This window comes from Panthera tigris, chromosome B3, assembly GCF_018350195.1.
Source record: "Panthera tigris isolate Pti1 chromosome B3, P.tigris_Pti1_mat1.1, whole genome shotgun sequence".
Taxonomy (NCBI): domain Eukaryota; kingdom Metazoa; phylum Chordata; class Mammalia; order Carnivora; family Felidae; genus Panthera; species Panthera tigris.
Genome location: NC_056665.1, coordinates 92,979,200 through 92,994,769, shown reverse-complemented (window position 1 = coordinate 92,994,769; position 15,570 = coordinate 92,979,200). Strand labels below are relative to the sequence as shown.

The following is a 15,570-nucleotide window of genomic DNA, read 5'->3' as shown; positions in this document are numbered from 1 at the left end:
AACTGAATAATTTTTCAGCTTTCAATACAAATATTTGATCTTAGAGGAAAGACAAACATAGAAAGAAATTAATGCAGAAAATGAAGGTTCAGTGCTAAGAATAAGTGATAAAATTGACTGACCATGCGATAAATTGCCCTTGGTCATGTTATAAACTAGAACACCAGTGTTGTGGGGTAGTTTAAAGGTAGAACATCTTTTTTTGTTGTTTGTTTGTAAGATTTTGTTTTTGAGTAATCTCTACACCCAACGCGGGGCTTGAACTTACAACTCCAAGATCAAGAGTCACATGCTCTACTGAGTCAGCCAGGCACCGCAATCAGTTATGAACTGGAACATCTTACTGCAGAGATTGGGAATAAGAAAGTATGTGGGATATAGGGGTCGCCTTTACTAGACTTATTATGAAATTGGATCTGTCTTGAATAAATTTATATGCCAATTTCATTATTTTGGAGAGGGCTATTGTTAAGGATATTTTAATTTATAACAAATACTAGAAAACTTAAAATAATTTTAACATATACTAAGCATTCAAAAAATGTAGAATAAATGGATACTAAACAATAATTATAGTAATTATATGAATGGCATTTCTTATTTCTAAAGTGAAAATTTGTTACTGGGCTCTTAGGCTGTTCATGCTCATTACAAAGCATTATTAGTTGCATAGTTTTGAAAAAGGATTCTGAAGTAGAAAACTAAGAAATGACAATGTCAATTGAATTTTATTTTTTTTAATGTTTATTTATCTTGAGACAGAGGGAGAAGAGGGAGAGAGAACACACATGCATGCAAGGGGGAGGGGCAAAGAGGGAGAGAGAGAATCCCAAGTAGGCTCCACAATGTCAGCCGCACAGCCTGACACAGGGCTTGAGCCCACAAACTACGAGATCATGACCTGAGCCGAAATCAAGAGTTGGATGCTTAACCAAATGAGCCACCCAGATGCCCCTCAATTCAATTAAAAAAATTTTTTTTAATGTTTATTTATTTTTGAGAGAGAGAGACAGAGAGTGTGAGCAGGGGAAGGGCAGAGAGAGGGGGATACAGAATCCCAAGCAGGCTCCAGGCTTCGAGCTGTCAGCACAGAGCCCGATGCCGGGCTCAAACTCATGAACTGTGAGATCATGACATAGCCGAAGGCAGACACTTAACCGACTGAGCCACCCAGGCACCCCTCAATTCAATTTTATATTACAGGTTTGAACTATTTAACATAAATGCAGTTTACCAGCTTTTAAAGATTAAACAACCCTAACTCCAAAGTAATAATTCAAAAACACATGAAAATTTGAACAAAGTATTAATTTTTACTGTCATTTATACCTGGAGGGTCAGACGATTTTTGGCTGACAAGCTTTTTCTGTGGACTTGGCTTTGGTAGTCCCTCAAAGCTTTTAAGAGGCCAGGAATTAGAGAAATTAATGCAATTATCCTGAGACTTCTTTGGAGATACAGTAAGAGATGTGTGCTTTGGACTAGTTCGAGGTGATGAGACAGGATAGGATGGAAGGATGAAGCCTCCTGGACTTGGATTTAGACCAGAGTATGACGAAGTACGTTCTGTTTGGGTACCAAATGTCTGTTGTGTCTTAGAGGCAAAATTTAGGCTAGCATACGCTGTAATAAAACAAAAGAAAATATATTATTTATGTATACACATCTAAGATTTTGAAGTTTTTTGCTTTTCACATTCAAGTTTTTATCCCATCTGGCATTTATTTTATTTACTTTTTTGTGCAGTGTGAGGTAAAGATCTAATTTAACTTTCTTCTATATAGATAGTACAATTTTCCCAGTGCCAGGTCTTCATGTTTATTTTTGAAAGAGAACAAGAGAAAGAGTGGGGAGGGGCAGAGAGAGAGGGAGACCAAGGATCCAAAGCAGGCTCTGCGCTGACAGCAGAGAGCCCGATGTGGGGCTTGAACCCAGGAACTGTGAGATCATCACCTGAGCCAAAGTCGGCCGTTTAGCTGACTGAGCCACCCAGGCTCCCCTAGTGCCATGTTTTAAACTGTCCTTTCTTGAATGAAATATGGCCTTTTGTAGCAACGTGGATGGAACTGGAGAGTGTTATGCTAAGTGAAATAAGTCACACAGAGAAAGACAGATACCATATGTTTTCACTCTTATGTGGATCTTGAGAAACTCAACAGAAGACCATGAGGGAGGGGAAGGAAAAAAAAAAAAGAGAGGGAGGGAGCCAAACCCTAAGAGACTCTTAAAAACTGAGAATAAACTGAGGATTGATGGGGGGTGGGAGGGAGGAGAAAGTGGGTGATGGGTATTGAGAATGACACCTGTTGGGATGAGCACTGGGTGTTGTATAGAAATCAATTTAACAATAAATTTCATGTTAAAATAAATAAACTGTCCTTTCTTTTCCTTTCATCTATAAAGCTCCTACGTGTGTGTGTGTGTGTGTGTGTATATCTATATGTATATATGTATGTATACACATACACACTTACGTGCTTCTTATTGGTTCAATTAGTCTATTTTGCCTATCCCTGCACTAGTATTACAATGTTTTATTTATCATAGTGCTATCCAATAGAATGGATGTCTCATTTTTTATCTTCCTTAGAATTATCTTGGCCATTCTTGACCCTCCATTCTTTCATATTTATTTCAGAATCAGCCTGTCAGGTTCTATGTAAGAACCCTGGTCGGATTTTTGATTGGAATGACACTGAATTTACAGATCAATCTAAGAATAACTGCCATTTTCCTGATATTCAGCCTCCCTATTTAAAAATGTGGGATAGGGGCGCCTGGGTGACTCAGTCAGTTAAGCGGCCGACTTCAGCTCAGGTCATGATCTCACGGTCAGTGAGTTCAAGCCCCGCGTCCTGCTCTGTGCTGACCGCTCAGAGCCTGGAGCCTGTTTCAGATTCTGTGTCTCCCTCTCTCTGACCCTCCCCCATTCATGCTCTGTCTCCCTCTGTCTCAAAAATAAATAAACGTTAAAAATAAAAAATAAAAAAATTAAAAATTAAAAAAAATAAAATAAAATAAAAATAAAAATGTGGGATAGCCTTAATTTATTTAGGTCTTCTTTTATGTGTTTCAGAAATGTATTTTAGCTTTCATAATAAAAGGTATATAAATCTTTTGTTAGACTTCTATACACACATAGATTTTGTTCATACTGTTAATTTCTTTCTTAAAAATTATATTTTCTGAAAGTTGCTTGTATCTAAGAACTTTATTGATCTTTATATTCTGGTTTATATCTGGCAACCTTGCTAAACTGCCTAATATTTTAAGAGTTTTCTGTATATCCTTTTAGATTTTCTATATAAACTATTAATATTAATAATGATAAAGATGGCAACAATGAGAACTAATGCTTATTGAGCACTTTACTATGTCAAGTGGTATTCTAAACTTTTCATGTGTATTAACTAATTTAATCTTCATAACACCCTGTGGGGGTAGGTACTAATCTTATAGATTAAAAGAAAAAATGTAAAGAGGGATAAGTAAATTGCTAAACATCACACACTAGGAAATCATAAAGCTGGGATACAGACCCAGGCACTGTGGCTTCCCAGTGTTCTTAATTACCACATTGTACCACATTTTATCGGAGAGTAATGACAATTTTTCTTTATTCCTCTACAAATTTTATTTTATTCTATTTTTTACAAATTTTATACTTTTAATTTTGAGCCACACTCTCCCTACACGGGAAGTACAATGACTCCCAAGTTTTTAGCATGGATTTTCCTTTGCTTCCAGACTTAATATCAAAATGTCACTCAACATCTTCTTTAAGAGACAGATGTCCCAAACTTAACATGTTCAAAACAAAGCTCTTGATTTATCAGTCAAATCTATTCTTTTCCTAATCTTCTGCTTCTAGGTAAATGGCAGCTCTATTCTTTAAGTTGTTTAGACCAACAACACTGGACTCATCCTTGACTCCTCTCTTCTCACAAACTTCACATCTAATCCATTAGTAATTCTTTTTGGCTCTACATTAACAACACATGGTGATTACTGATTCTGAAAACTTTGGTGAATACAGAATAAATGGCTTATTCATATTACATTAGCATACATTATAAAATAAAATTACCCATGTTTCCAAACTTCACAGCCACCTTGTATATCAGAATCCAACTACTTCTCATCACTTTCATTGCTTCCTTTCTAATACAAACCATATCATCTCTCACCTTTACAACTTCCATATCCCAACTGGTTTGCTTTGTACCTTACCCCTATTGCTACCAAACCTATTCTCTACATAGTAGCTCTGATCCTTTTAAAGATTGTCAAATCATGCCCCCTTTTTTTCCCTCAAAAACCTACTGTGATTTCCTACCCCATTCAGAATAAAATCCCAAATTCTTACTATGTCCAATAAGGCCCCATGTTATTGCCTAAAATTATTCTCCCCCTCACTCATTTCATTGACCTGGATATTTCTCCAATAAGCCTGCTTCAGAGCACTTGTACTTTTTTTTTAAATTTACTTATTTATTTTAAGAGAGAAAGAGAGAGAGAGCGTGAGCAGGGGAAGAGCAGAGAGAGAGGGCGAGAGAAGAATCTCAAGCAGGCTCTGCGATGTCAGCACAGAGCCCAACACAGGGCTTAAACTCAAAAACCAAGAGATCATAGCCTGAGCCAAAACCAAGAATGGGCCACTCAACCAACTGAGTCACTCAGGCGCCTCCAGAGCATTTATACTTTGATTGTTCTCTCTTCCTGGAATGCTCTTTCTCCAGATATCCACGTAAGTCCCTCCTTCACTGCATTCAGTTTTCTGCTGAACATTTTTACTTCACAGAAACTTTCCCTATCACATTCTGTCTTCTTACCCTGCCTTATTTTTCTTCATAGCAGTCACTACTATTCTTATCATTCCTTTATTATTTCCTCTTCTACTAGATTTTGATCTTTAGATTCTAGAACAGTGCCTGCTTCTCAATAAATACTACAGGGATTAGTAATTCAATGTTCAATAGCAATGGTAACAGTGAGCATTTTTGTCTTATTCTAATATTTCACTACTAAATATAGTTGCTATAGGCATTAGCAGACATAATCAGGTTAAAAAAGTTATTTGTAGTTTGTTATAACTTGGTAATCATACCAACTGATGTTGAATTTTAACTGCATCTGTTGACATATTTATATGGTTTTCTTCCTTCTATCTGTGGAAGAAATGGTTTTCTTCCTTCTATCCTTAAAAATACAGGATACCTTATTGAGGAGGGCACCTTTTGGGATGAGCACTGGGTGTTGTATGGAAACCAATTTGACAGGGGCGCCTGGGTGGCGCAGTCGGTTAAGCGTCCGACTTCAGCCAGGTCACGATCTCGCGGTCCGTGAGTTCGAGCCCCGCGACGATCTCGCGGTCCGTGAGTTCGAGCCCCGCGTCAGGCTCTGGGCTGATGGCTCGGAGCCTGGAGCCTGTTTCCGATTCTGTGTCTCCCTCTCTCTCTGACCCTCCCCCGTTCATGCTCTGTCTCTCTCTGTCCCAAAAATAAATAAAAAACGTTGAAAAAAAAATTAAAAAAAAAAAAAAAAAAAAAGGAAACCAATTTGACAATAAATTTCATATATTGGAAAAAAAAATAAATTTTATTGTTAAGCATTTCCTAACCTCAAAAAAAAAAAAAAATACAGGATACCTAAAAGGGTATGTCAAAGTTAAAACTGCTATGGAAAATAATGGTCTTCTGCTAACACAGTACTTCTTAATGAAAAACATTTTTAATTACTTGGTATTAAAATGCTCATCTCCACCATGAATTTCTAAACTCTCTAATTTTCATCAGTCATATATATGTACGAAGATTATTAAAACTAACATTTTAGGGTTACAACTATGAAAATGTTATTAAGATTTTTATTAAAAATATAACATGTTTTTCTTTCCTGTAGTGAATATAATTACACAAAATAATATATAAACTAGATTTGGAAACCTCCCTTAATATTTATAAATCATTTACATCCAAATTAAGTTGGAATTTAAACCTTTATCTTGATGACTATTAGTTGTCCCCAGGTACTGTAAGTCAGAGTCCACGCTGCCAGTTTTCCCACATATCTGTGAAAATCCAAGTTGTCCACATTTCCCAGAAACATTTGTCTGATGAGTCCCAGTACTGCCTTTGGAAGGAAGGAAGGAAGAGAAAAACATAAAAGTAAACGTTAACTTTACTTCATGAATACATCTAATTTCAGAAATACTGATTTCATTTGTGTGGGAATAAATACAGGGGTAAATGTACAGTAAGCCAGGCAGGAAGAAAGGGAAAGTTTTTGCTGTTGGTATATCTGATTGGTATCAGGGGTTAAAGAACAGAAGAGAGACTGGAAAAGTACAAAGAAAGGTATATTGAAAAATACACACAAAAACAGTTTCTTCCTACATGTTCCCTCCTCTCGCTATGGAACATTTCCCCAGACCTGACTTTCCTTTTTTTTTTCCCTCAAGTTTTTATTTAAATTCCAGTTAGTTAACATGCAGTGTACTATTAGTTTCAGGAGTAGAATGTAGTGATTCATCACGTACATACAATAGCCAGAGCTCATACCAACAAATGCCCTCCTTAATTCACATCTCTCCACCCCCCTCCCCACTGGTAACCTTCAATTTGTTCTCTATAGTTAAGATTCTGTTTCCTGATTTGCCTCTCTTATGTTTTCCCCCATGTTCCTCTGTTTTGTTTCTTAAATTTTACATATGAGTAAAATAATAATGGTATTTGTCTTTCTCTGACTGACTCAATTTGCTTAGCATAATACATTCCAGCTCCATCCATGTCATTGCAAATGGCAAAATTTCATTCTTTTTGATGGTTGAGTAATATTTCATTGTGTGTATATACCGTATCTTCTTTATCCATTCATCAGTTGATGGACATTTGGGCTTTTTCCATTATTTGGCTACTGTTGATAATGCTGCTATAAACATTGGGGTGCACGTATCCCTTCAAATCAGTGTTTTTGTATTCTTTGGGTAAATACCTCATAGTGCAATTGCTGGATCATAGGGTAGTTCTATTTTTTACTTTTTGAGGAACCTCCATACTGTTTTCCAGGGTGGCTGCACCAGTTTGCATCCCCACCAACAGTGTAAGAGGGTTCCCCTTTCTCCCTGTCCCCGCCAACACCTGTTGTTTCTTGTGCTAGCTTTTCTGCTTCCCAGTATTTGTAGTACACATTGCACAAAAAGTTGTACTGCAGAATTCTACTTTCTTTCTTAACATCTAACACAGCATTCACATGGTTTCCAAGCTTATTTCTAAGACCTCTTTCCCTCTACCTTGGCTAGATAAGGTTATCCCTGAGCAATGGATCCCTTACAGTTCTATGTATGGGATTTTTAAAATTATCTCCCTATATTTTAAGCCCCTTTATCCTTCATCTACCAGATGAAGGATCAAGTCCAACTTTTCCTGGAGCTTTCCTAAACCACTTCAACACCTATCACATTTTCCTTTCTTAAATCCCTAAATAGTACTTACAATTCATATCACTCAGTCTAGCATCAGGTTATATGTTGTCTTATTTTCTAGTTATTTTAAATCTGTGTGACTAGATAAGAGCTCTCAATGGTACAGAAAGCATGAGCCTTATAAAAATCCAAGTAATGGTATGAGCATAACTGGATATATTCTTGCATTTCTTTTTCTCTATTAAATAAACATTAAACTACACAATCATTATAACAATCATTTTTGTGTAAAAATATTATGGAATTTTACTGCATATATATATACATATATATGTATATATATATGTATATATGCAGTATACATATATATACAATTATGTCAAAGTGTCCATTCTTATCAGATCTATAACAAATATTTATTGAATCTGAATTGTCTACTAGATTATAAATTCTTTGAGCTCTTGAATGAATTATTAAGTTTAGAGAAACCTTTAACTTAGTTTCAACGTGTCTATTACCTGAACATTTTACTTACCAGCAGCACACACAGGAAGAGAATCTGGGTTATAATCCCGACTATTCTGAAATAAGTTTCTTGACACTCTTTTTCTGCTAAAACATAAATCATCATTGACTGGCATTCCTTGAGAGGGCTTTAATTTTGGAGATGGGATGAAATCGTATGCTGAAAACTATGAGAAGAGGATAATAAATTAACAAATTTGTGTTACATCTACTTGGTAATAAATATGAAAGAATAACTTAGACCCAATTATGAAATTCAGACTAAAAGAAAAATATTAAATTTATCAAATATACAATGAAACAAATAAACATCCACATATGGTATGGTAGGTACACCAACAGTATTTTTCATTCCATGACAGAAATGCTAATTTTGCCTCCTTATTACTTTATCCCATCTCTTTCCTGTACATTTGTTTTAAATGTTTATTTATTTATTTCTGAAAGACAGCATGAGTGAGGAAGGGACAGGGAAAGAGGGAGACAGAGAATCCCAAGCAGGCTCCACGCTGTCAGCACACAGCCCAATGTGGGTCTTGAACACACAAACGATGAGATTATGACCTGAACTGAAACCAAGAATCAGACCTTAACCGACTGAGCCACTCAGACTCCCCTGTACCTTACTTCCTTAAGTACACATCTGGCAGCTAGGAAGGAAAGAATGTAAAGGGACACACATCTAAAAAACAAGTTGAGTAGAGCAAAGCACATTTCTCATTCAGCAGTGTAGACTATCACACTATGATATTCTTGAGCATTAAATAGTAAATGGTAACTGAAGGTCACTGAACCAGCAAGCACCCCACTCTACTAGTCTTACTTACTATAGAATACTGATAGTAATATCAAATAAAAATATACACATGGTAACCTATATCATGGTTCCCTCAGGAGGGAACTTTTAATTAAAACTGAGTACGTGATACTTTATACAAGCCTAGTACTTCATAGTTTCCAATTTTTTTTTGACATGTCTCTTTTGATCCTTAAGGTACAAAAGCCAGAATAGAATTCTGAAGTAAAAGAACTAATCATAGCTAAAGAACTAAATGAGAACATTATTCAACTGTTCAAGACTTCTTTACCAATAATGAATGAGCTCAATTGTTCTAGATCATTTCACGTTCAATGTGGCTACAGCATTAAAAAAATTGAGTGAATATGCCTGGCTGACTCAGTCAGAGATCATGCAACTCTTGATCTTGGGGTTGTGAGTTTGAGCCCCACATTTCATGTAGAGATTACATTAAATAAATAAATAAACTTTAAAAAAAAAGTGAACAAAAATTGTACTATCTATATATTTATTTGGAGCTTACAGACACAATCAAATCTAGACATGTGGTAAACTATCAGCCTTCTCAATATGCTTCTTTGCAAACTTTGCCAAGTATCAAACAATAATGAGAAACAATAAAATTAAAGATGTCTATTTGAAAACTTCTTAGTTACTTAACTATGAACTACCAGATCCTCAGATAACATGTTCTTCCTCATCAAATTTGTGAAAAACCAGTTAACACTTTCAAAAATTAACCAAGAAAATATCAGTGAAAAATAAACAATGCCCCAAATGAAAAAGACCCGATTTTACTTTCTCAAAGTATATTACAATTTCTATGACTGATTATATAGTAGTTTGTATTAAGTGTAATAAAAATGAAACAAACTGTGGTCAACTCCTGATTAGATTGATTAAAAGAACATACTAAGTCCATTAAAATAGTGAGAAATCCAGAAATAATCCTACAGTATGGAATACATATTAGATTTACTCTGTGATTAATTTCTGCTTAGAGAACAGAACATTACTGTATATGCCAGATACATACAACAACTAGTGGTGGTGGTGAGGATGGGAATGGGGATACTGGGGGTGGTGGTAGTGATGGAGAATGTGTGTGACTGTGGAATTTAAGAATGCAGAAGTCAGTCAGAGATTAATAAGTTTTGCTATGGAAAAAATATGCACATATCTGAAGGCAGACTATAGGACACACCAATGAAACCCTTTTGGGTCTCTCTTAAAAGTTGACAGATGATTTTCACGGATAAACTTTCATGGGACTAAATAATGAATTAAAGAAAAAAGGAAGTAGGACACCTGGGTGGCTCAGTTGGTTAGGCATCCGACTCTTGGTTTCTGCTCAGGTCATGATCTCATAGTTTGTGGATTCCAGCCCTGCGCTGGACTCTGTGCTGACAGTGCGGTGCCTGCTTGAGAGTCTCTCTCTCCCTCTCTGCCCCTCCCCCACTTGCTCTCTCTCTCAAAAAGAAATAAACAAACTTAAAAATAATTTTAAAGAGAAAAGGAAGTTAGGGTGAAAGAGAAAAAGTACAGATATATATATATTTTTTTAATTTTTTTTTTAACGTTTTATTTATTTTTGAGACAGGGAGAGACAGAGCATGAACAGGGGAGGGTCAGAGAGAGGGAGACACAGAATCTGAAACAGGCTCCAGGCTCTGAGCTGTCAGCACAGAGCCCGACGCGGGGCTCGAACTCACGGACCGCGAGATCATGACCTGAGCCGAAGTCGGACGCTTAACCGACTGAGCCACCCAGGCGCCCCACAGATATATTTTTAAAGAGTTGAAAATTAATTTTATAAAATGCGAAGCAGTCTGTTGAGAGTACCTTAGGACTCTTAGAAACATGGACTGTTTTCAGTCTTTGAAGTTAATATCTGAAATGTAATTCATTTAATTCCTTAATTCCTTAGAGTTACAGAAAATCAAAGTATTATAAAATGTAAGCTTCACACTTGATGTTAACAACAATTTGAGATTTAGAGTCTTATTATTTTAATCTTGCTACTGTTAACTTTTCATTTGATTCCGTGTGTGTGTGTGTGTGTGTGTGTGTGTGTGTGTTTTCAAGTAAACTCTACTCCCCAATGTGGGGCTTGAGCTCATAACCCCAAGATCAAGAGTTGCATGCTCTACTGACTGAGCCATCCAGGTGCCCCAATTCCTTGTATAATTTTTTAATAAAAGGATCTTTTAAAAAATTTTTTTGGAGGTGTGCCTGGCTGCCTCAGTCTGTAGAGCATGCAACTCTTAATCTTGGGTTGTCACTTGGAGCCCCATAGTGTATACAGATTACATACATATATACATGCATACATACATAAAAATTTCTGGACCCTTTCATCTTCTACCATTTCTTTCTGGTTTTTACCTGGACTCCAACCTTGCTCATTAATGGTAACCATTAAAAAAGTTTATTCCAGTTACCTATAGTCTCCTGCTGAAACATCTTTGTGTTTTTTTCAAATGACTTGTTTTTTAATGTTTATTGATTTTGAGAGACAGAGAGAGAGACAGAGAGTGCATGCAAGTGGGGGAGGGACAGAGAGACAGAGAGAGAGAGAAAGAGAGACTCCAAACAGGGCTCAAACTCACTAATCATGAGATCATGACCTGAGCTGAAATCAAGAGTCAGACACTCAACTGACTGAGCCACCCAGGCGCACCTCAAGTCACTTTCTGCGCACACTTGAAGAAAACATGGTTGTATTAATATATATGAAGTTTTATATACCAATTTTGCAATTAACATTACCATAAAAGTATTTCTCGTGTCTTTAAGACTTCTTATAAATGCTATAAACTTTAATTACAAAAGTAGTAAACTGCTTATTGTAAAAAAAATGCAAAAAATATAGAAGTAAATAAGATATAAAGTCCAATTCTTTGGTACCTCTTTCATTAGAATTCTACTGATAGGGGCGCCTGGGTGGCTCAGTTGGTTTAGCGTCCGACTTCGGATCAGGTCATGATCTCACAGTCCGTGAGTTCAAGCCCTGGGTTGGGCTCTGTGCCGACAGCTCAGAGCCTGGAGCCTGCTTCAGATTCTGTGTCTCCCTCTCTCTCTGCCCCTCCCCCCTCATGCTCTGCCTCTCTCTCTCTCTCTCTCTCTGTCAAAAATAAACATTAAAAAAAATAAAAAAAAAAGAATTCTGATAAACTCTGTTAACAGGTCTTTTTGTACATATAAACATACTTCAACAAGCTATTTTTAAGAAACAAAATGGACCACATAATACTCTGACACACAGTAAGTACTCAATATTGCAGACATCCTTCCATGCTAATCCATACATACTTGTTTATTCTTTTTAATGGATGCCCAGCATTTTACATTGTTGTTGGACTCATAGTTCCCTATGGATGGACCTTTTCTTTGTCACAGCTTTTCACTATTACTATCTTGTAGTGAACATTGTTGTGCACATATCCTTGTTCATTTTTAAAGGCTATATAATGGTCCACTGACTAGATATGCCATTCTCCTATAATGGGACATTTGGGTTGCTTCCAAAAGACTTTGTTTCAAGTGATAAGGAAGACATTTCAACCAGGGAAATGGGGCATACCTGGCTTAAGGTAGCAGTACCGACTGAAGGAGACTGGCAGACCTTAGAAATACTGTCACATATGTTATACAGCTAAAATATCTTTTTAAAACAACCAAAGTGGTTTCTTTAATATCCTTAGAGAATACCCAAACTGAACTTTTTGTAACTGTCAGCTATCAGTTTTCCCACAAAATATGCAGACAAGACTATTTCTCATTTTTCCTTTATTTAGCCAATTAGAGGACTCTTTTACATATAAGAAAACAAATTACATTGCAAAATAACAAACCAACTATTTCTGACTCCTTGATGTTTATTTCTGGAGATCTTGCTGATGTGCTGACTTTCTGGGTCCTAACGTGGGAATCAAACACATGGCCTGAAAGTGCACCTTTTCTGAGACTTGGGCCCTTGAGTCCTCAGTTAACCTTTCTTCATATAACTGATTGAGTGACATAGCTCCTGCTCATAAAGCCTCTTTCTGGTTCTGACTATAACTGAACACATGGACAATAGTTTCCACACAGATGGCAGCAGTGGAGGAAATGGGTTTTGATTTTATGACCTATTATGTGATTTCTGCCAGATGACAGTATCCTGGGCAGATGGCAGCTAACTGGGAATCTGCAATCTCATTTCCTTATTGGTGTGTTCTGTTTATGTTTGTTTTTAAATGTGCTGATATAAGCTCCATTACTCTAATAGCCAGAGCTTTCTTTCCCCATCCAAAGCTTAAGGTTTCTTCATGTTTACTTATAATGGGGCGAATACCTGTCAATATCTACAAAAAAATCAAATTCCTATACCAAAGATGAAAGGAAACAAGATCTTAACGTTCAATGGTCAGCTTTCTTCAGTATCTCTAAATAACTGAGTAACTGCAAGTTAATATTAATTTGGAATTCTGAAGCAAAAGAAAGGACAGTAAAGAAACTTAATTATAAATTAGACACTCAGAAAAATGATGGTTTCCAAAAGCCAAACAAAACAATATTTAATAGTTTTCTAAACTTCAAGTAAGTTTAGCTTTTTTAAAAACTAAGAAAACTCAATGACTTTATTTTACAAGATACGGACATTAGAAATATAATATCTCTCCAAATTCCTGCAAATCACAATTCTTAGTCTATTAGTTATCTTTGGCCATATAATGCATTATCCCAAAGTATAGTACCTTAAAACAATGAACATTCATTATCTTTCTTTCTGTGGATCACAAATTTACAAGTGGCTTAACTGGATGGTTCTAATCTCTTGAGGCTGCAATCAAGATATCGGCTAGGCTGTTGTCAACTGAAGCCCTAACTGAGACTGGAGGATCACTGAACTTCACTCCATGGCTACTAGCAGGAAGCTTCAGTTCCTTGCCATCTGGGTCTCTCCAGAGGACTGCTCATGATACGGCAGCTGGCTTCCTCCAAAGCAAGAGATTCGAGGAAAACACAACCAAGATGGAAGCTGCAGTGCCTTTTTATGACCTAGTTTCTGAAGTCACACACCATGATCTCTACTTTATTTGTTAAAAGTAAGTCATTAAGTCAGACACATGCAAGTAGAAGGGAACTGGATTGTAACTCTTCAAGGAAAGAATCTCAAAGAATTTGTGGTAATATATTTAAAACCAACATACTCAGCAATGATGAATCTAATGATGATGAAGTGTTTTTGGGGTTTTTTGCTGCTTTATCATAATTACATTCTCTAAGTTCTTGGAGGGTAAAATTTTTCCATTTTATGAATACAAAATATTTTTCGAGCAAACAGATTGGTATATCATGTCTATGTATAGACTGTATTAATCTATCAGAATAAAATAAACTGAAACAAGATCTTATTTCAGTTAGCATACTAAAATCATTATTAAAAGGGTGAGTGCTTATTTCACATTAAATGAAAAAAACCCAGAGACTTCTGAGATTTCTTTACTTTTTATGGTTTGAATGTACTGTGTAAGGAAAACAATGGTCTTGCCACAAGATGTACATTCAAGGAAAAACAAAGACTAGCTGTGAGTTTAATTAATGTCCTTGGTTAACCAAGAAAAAAAATGTTCTTAAACTTTAAAGTTTTAATATCTGGTATAAAATTAATTATACAGGAAAAGTTCATATAAAATCCTTGGACAAATAAAAGTCACTTAAAGACAGTTATTTGTCTTTGCCCAGATTTTATCACCATGTAAAATAATATTAATATGATATAATTGTTTGTGCAAACTTGAACCTATCTTCTCAGGAAAAGCCTAACTAACTTAAATTTCTCAAATGTCCTCCACTGGCTTCACTTTTCAAAATATAAAATTGTAAAATCATGAGTTCAATTAAATTTTATAATACATAATATCTTTATTAAAAGGGATCAACTCCTATAATGCCATAAATCCTACAATGATTAATATATTGCCTTGTGTTGTAGTTTTCAAACCCTTAATGTTATTTTAGACTAATATAAAATTGAATTAATGAAAAATCTTTAGAATTTCTAATTAAGATAAAAATTCAAATCACTGATCATTAAATATGTTTTTAATTTACCCTTTTCTCTTATACATTATAGAATAACCATCAAATAAACAGATTAAAAGATCTATAAATACCTTTGGATGACATTAAATACATGTTTATTATTGCTACTTAAATCACCATAAAAGGATATGAAATGTGTACTCTTAGAGAGAATGAAAGATAATTCTTGGTTATATGCCTTTTTTTTTTTCTGCATCTATGAGGAAACACAGCTGGTTTCTTTGTGTAAGGTTGTATTTAATACATACAGCTGACAAGGCTCTAGGTAAAAAAATTACAGAGAGATAAAAATATGTACACAAGAAGGGGTGCCTGGGTGGGTTCGTCAGTTAAGCATCAGACTCTTGGTTTTGGCTCAGGTCATGATCTCACGGTTTTTGAGTTCAAGCCCCACATTGAGCTCCACGCTGATAGTGTGGAGCCTGCCTGAGATCCTCTCTCTCTGCCCCTCCTGTGCTCTCCCTCTCTCTCTCAAAAATAAATAAATAAACTGTAAAAAAAAATGTACACAAGGCAATGGATACATACTGTCCATTTATCAAGGGCACTGTTACAGCTTTTTTTTAAGGTGAAAAAAACATATAAACATACATTACCTTATTTAATATGTTTTTAAGGTTTATTTTTTAAAATTTATTTTAAAATTATTTTTAAGTTTTTAAATAGATCATCCACACTGACAATAGATATGCTTCAGTGCTGTTCAGGATTTTGACAAGCATTAAAACTAAAA

General features: G+C 35.6%; 1 protein-coding gene across 1 annotated transcript in view; it reads right to left on the bottom strand.

Annotated features, from left to right (window-relative positions):
• TOGARAM1 (TOG array regulator of axonemal microtubules 1) overlaps positions 1-15,570 on the bottom strand; it is an 83,530-nt gene that overhangs the window by 57,491 nt on the left and 10,469 nt on the right. The window contains exons 4-6 of the mRNA XM_042989618.1: positions 7,959-8,115; positions 5,998-6,132; positions 1,330-1,623 (exon numbers count right to left, since the gene is read on the bottom strand). Coding sequence (XP_042845552.1) covers positions 1,330-1,623; positions 5,998-6,132; positions 7,959-8,115 — 586 coding nt within the window. The remainder of the gene's footprint in view (positions 1-1,329; positions 1,624-5,997; positions 6,133-7,958; positions 8,116-15,570) is intronic.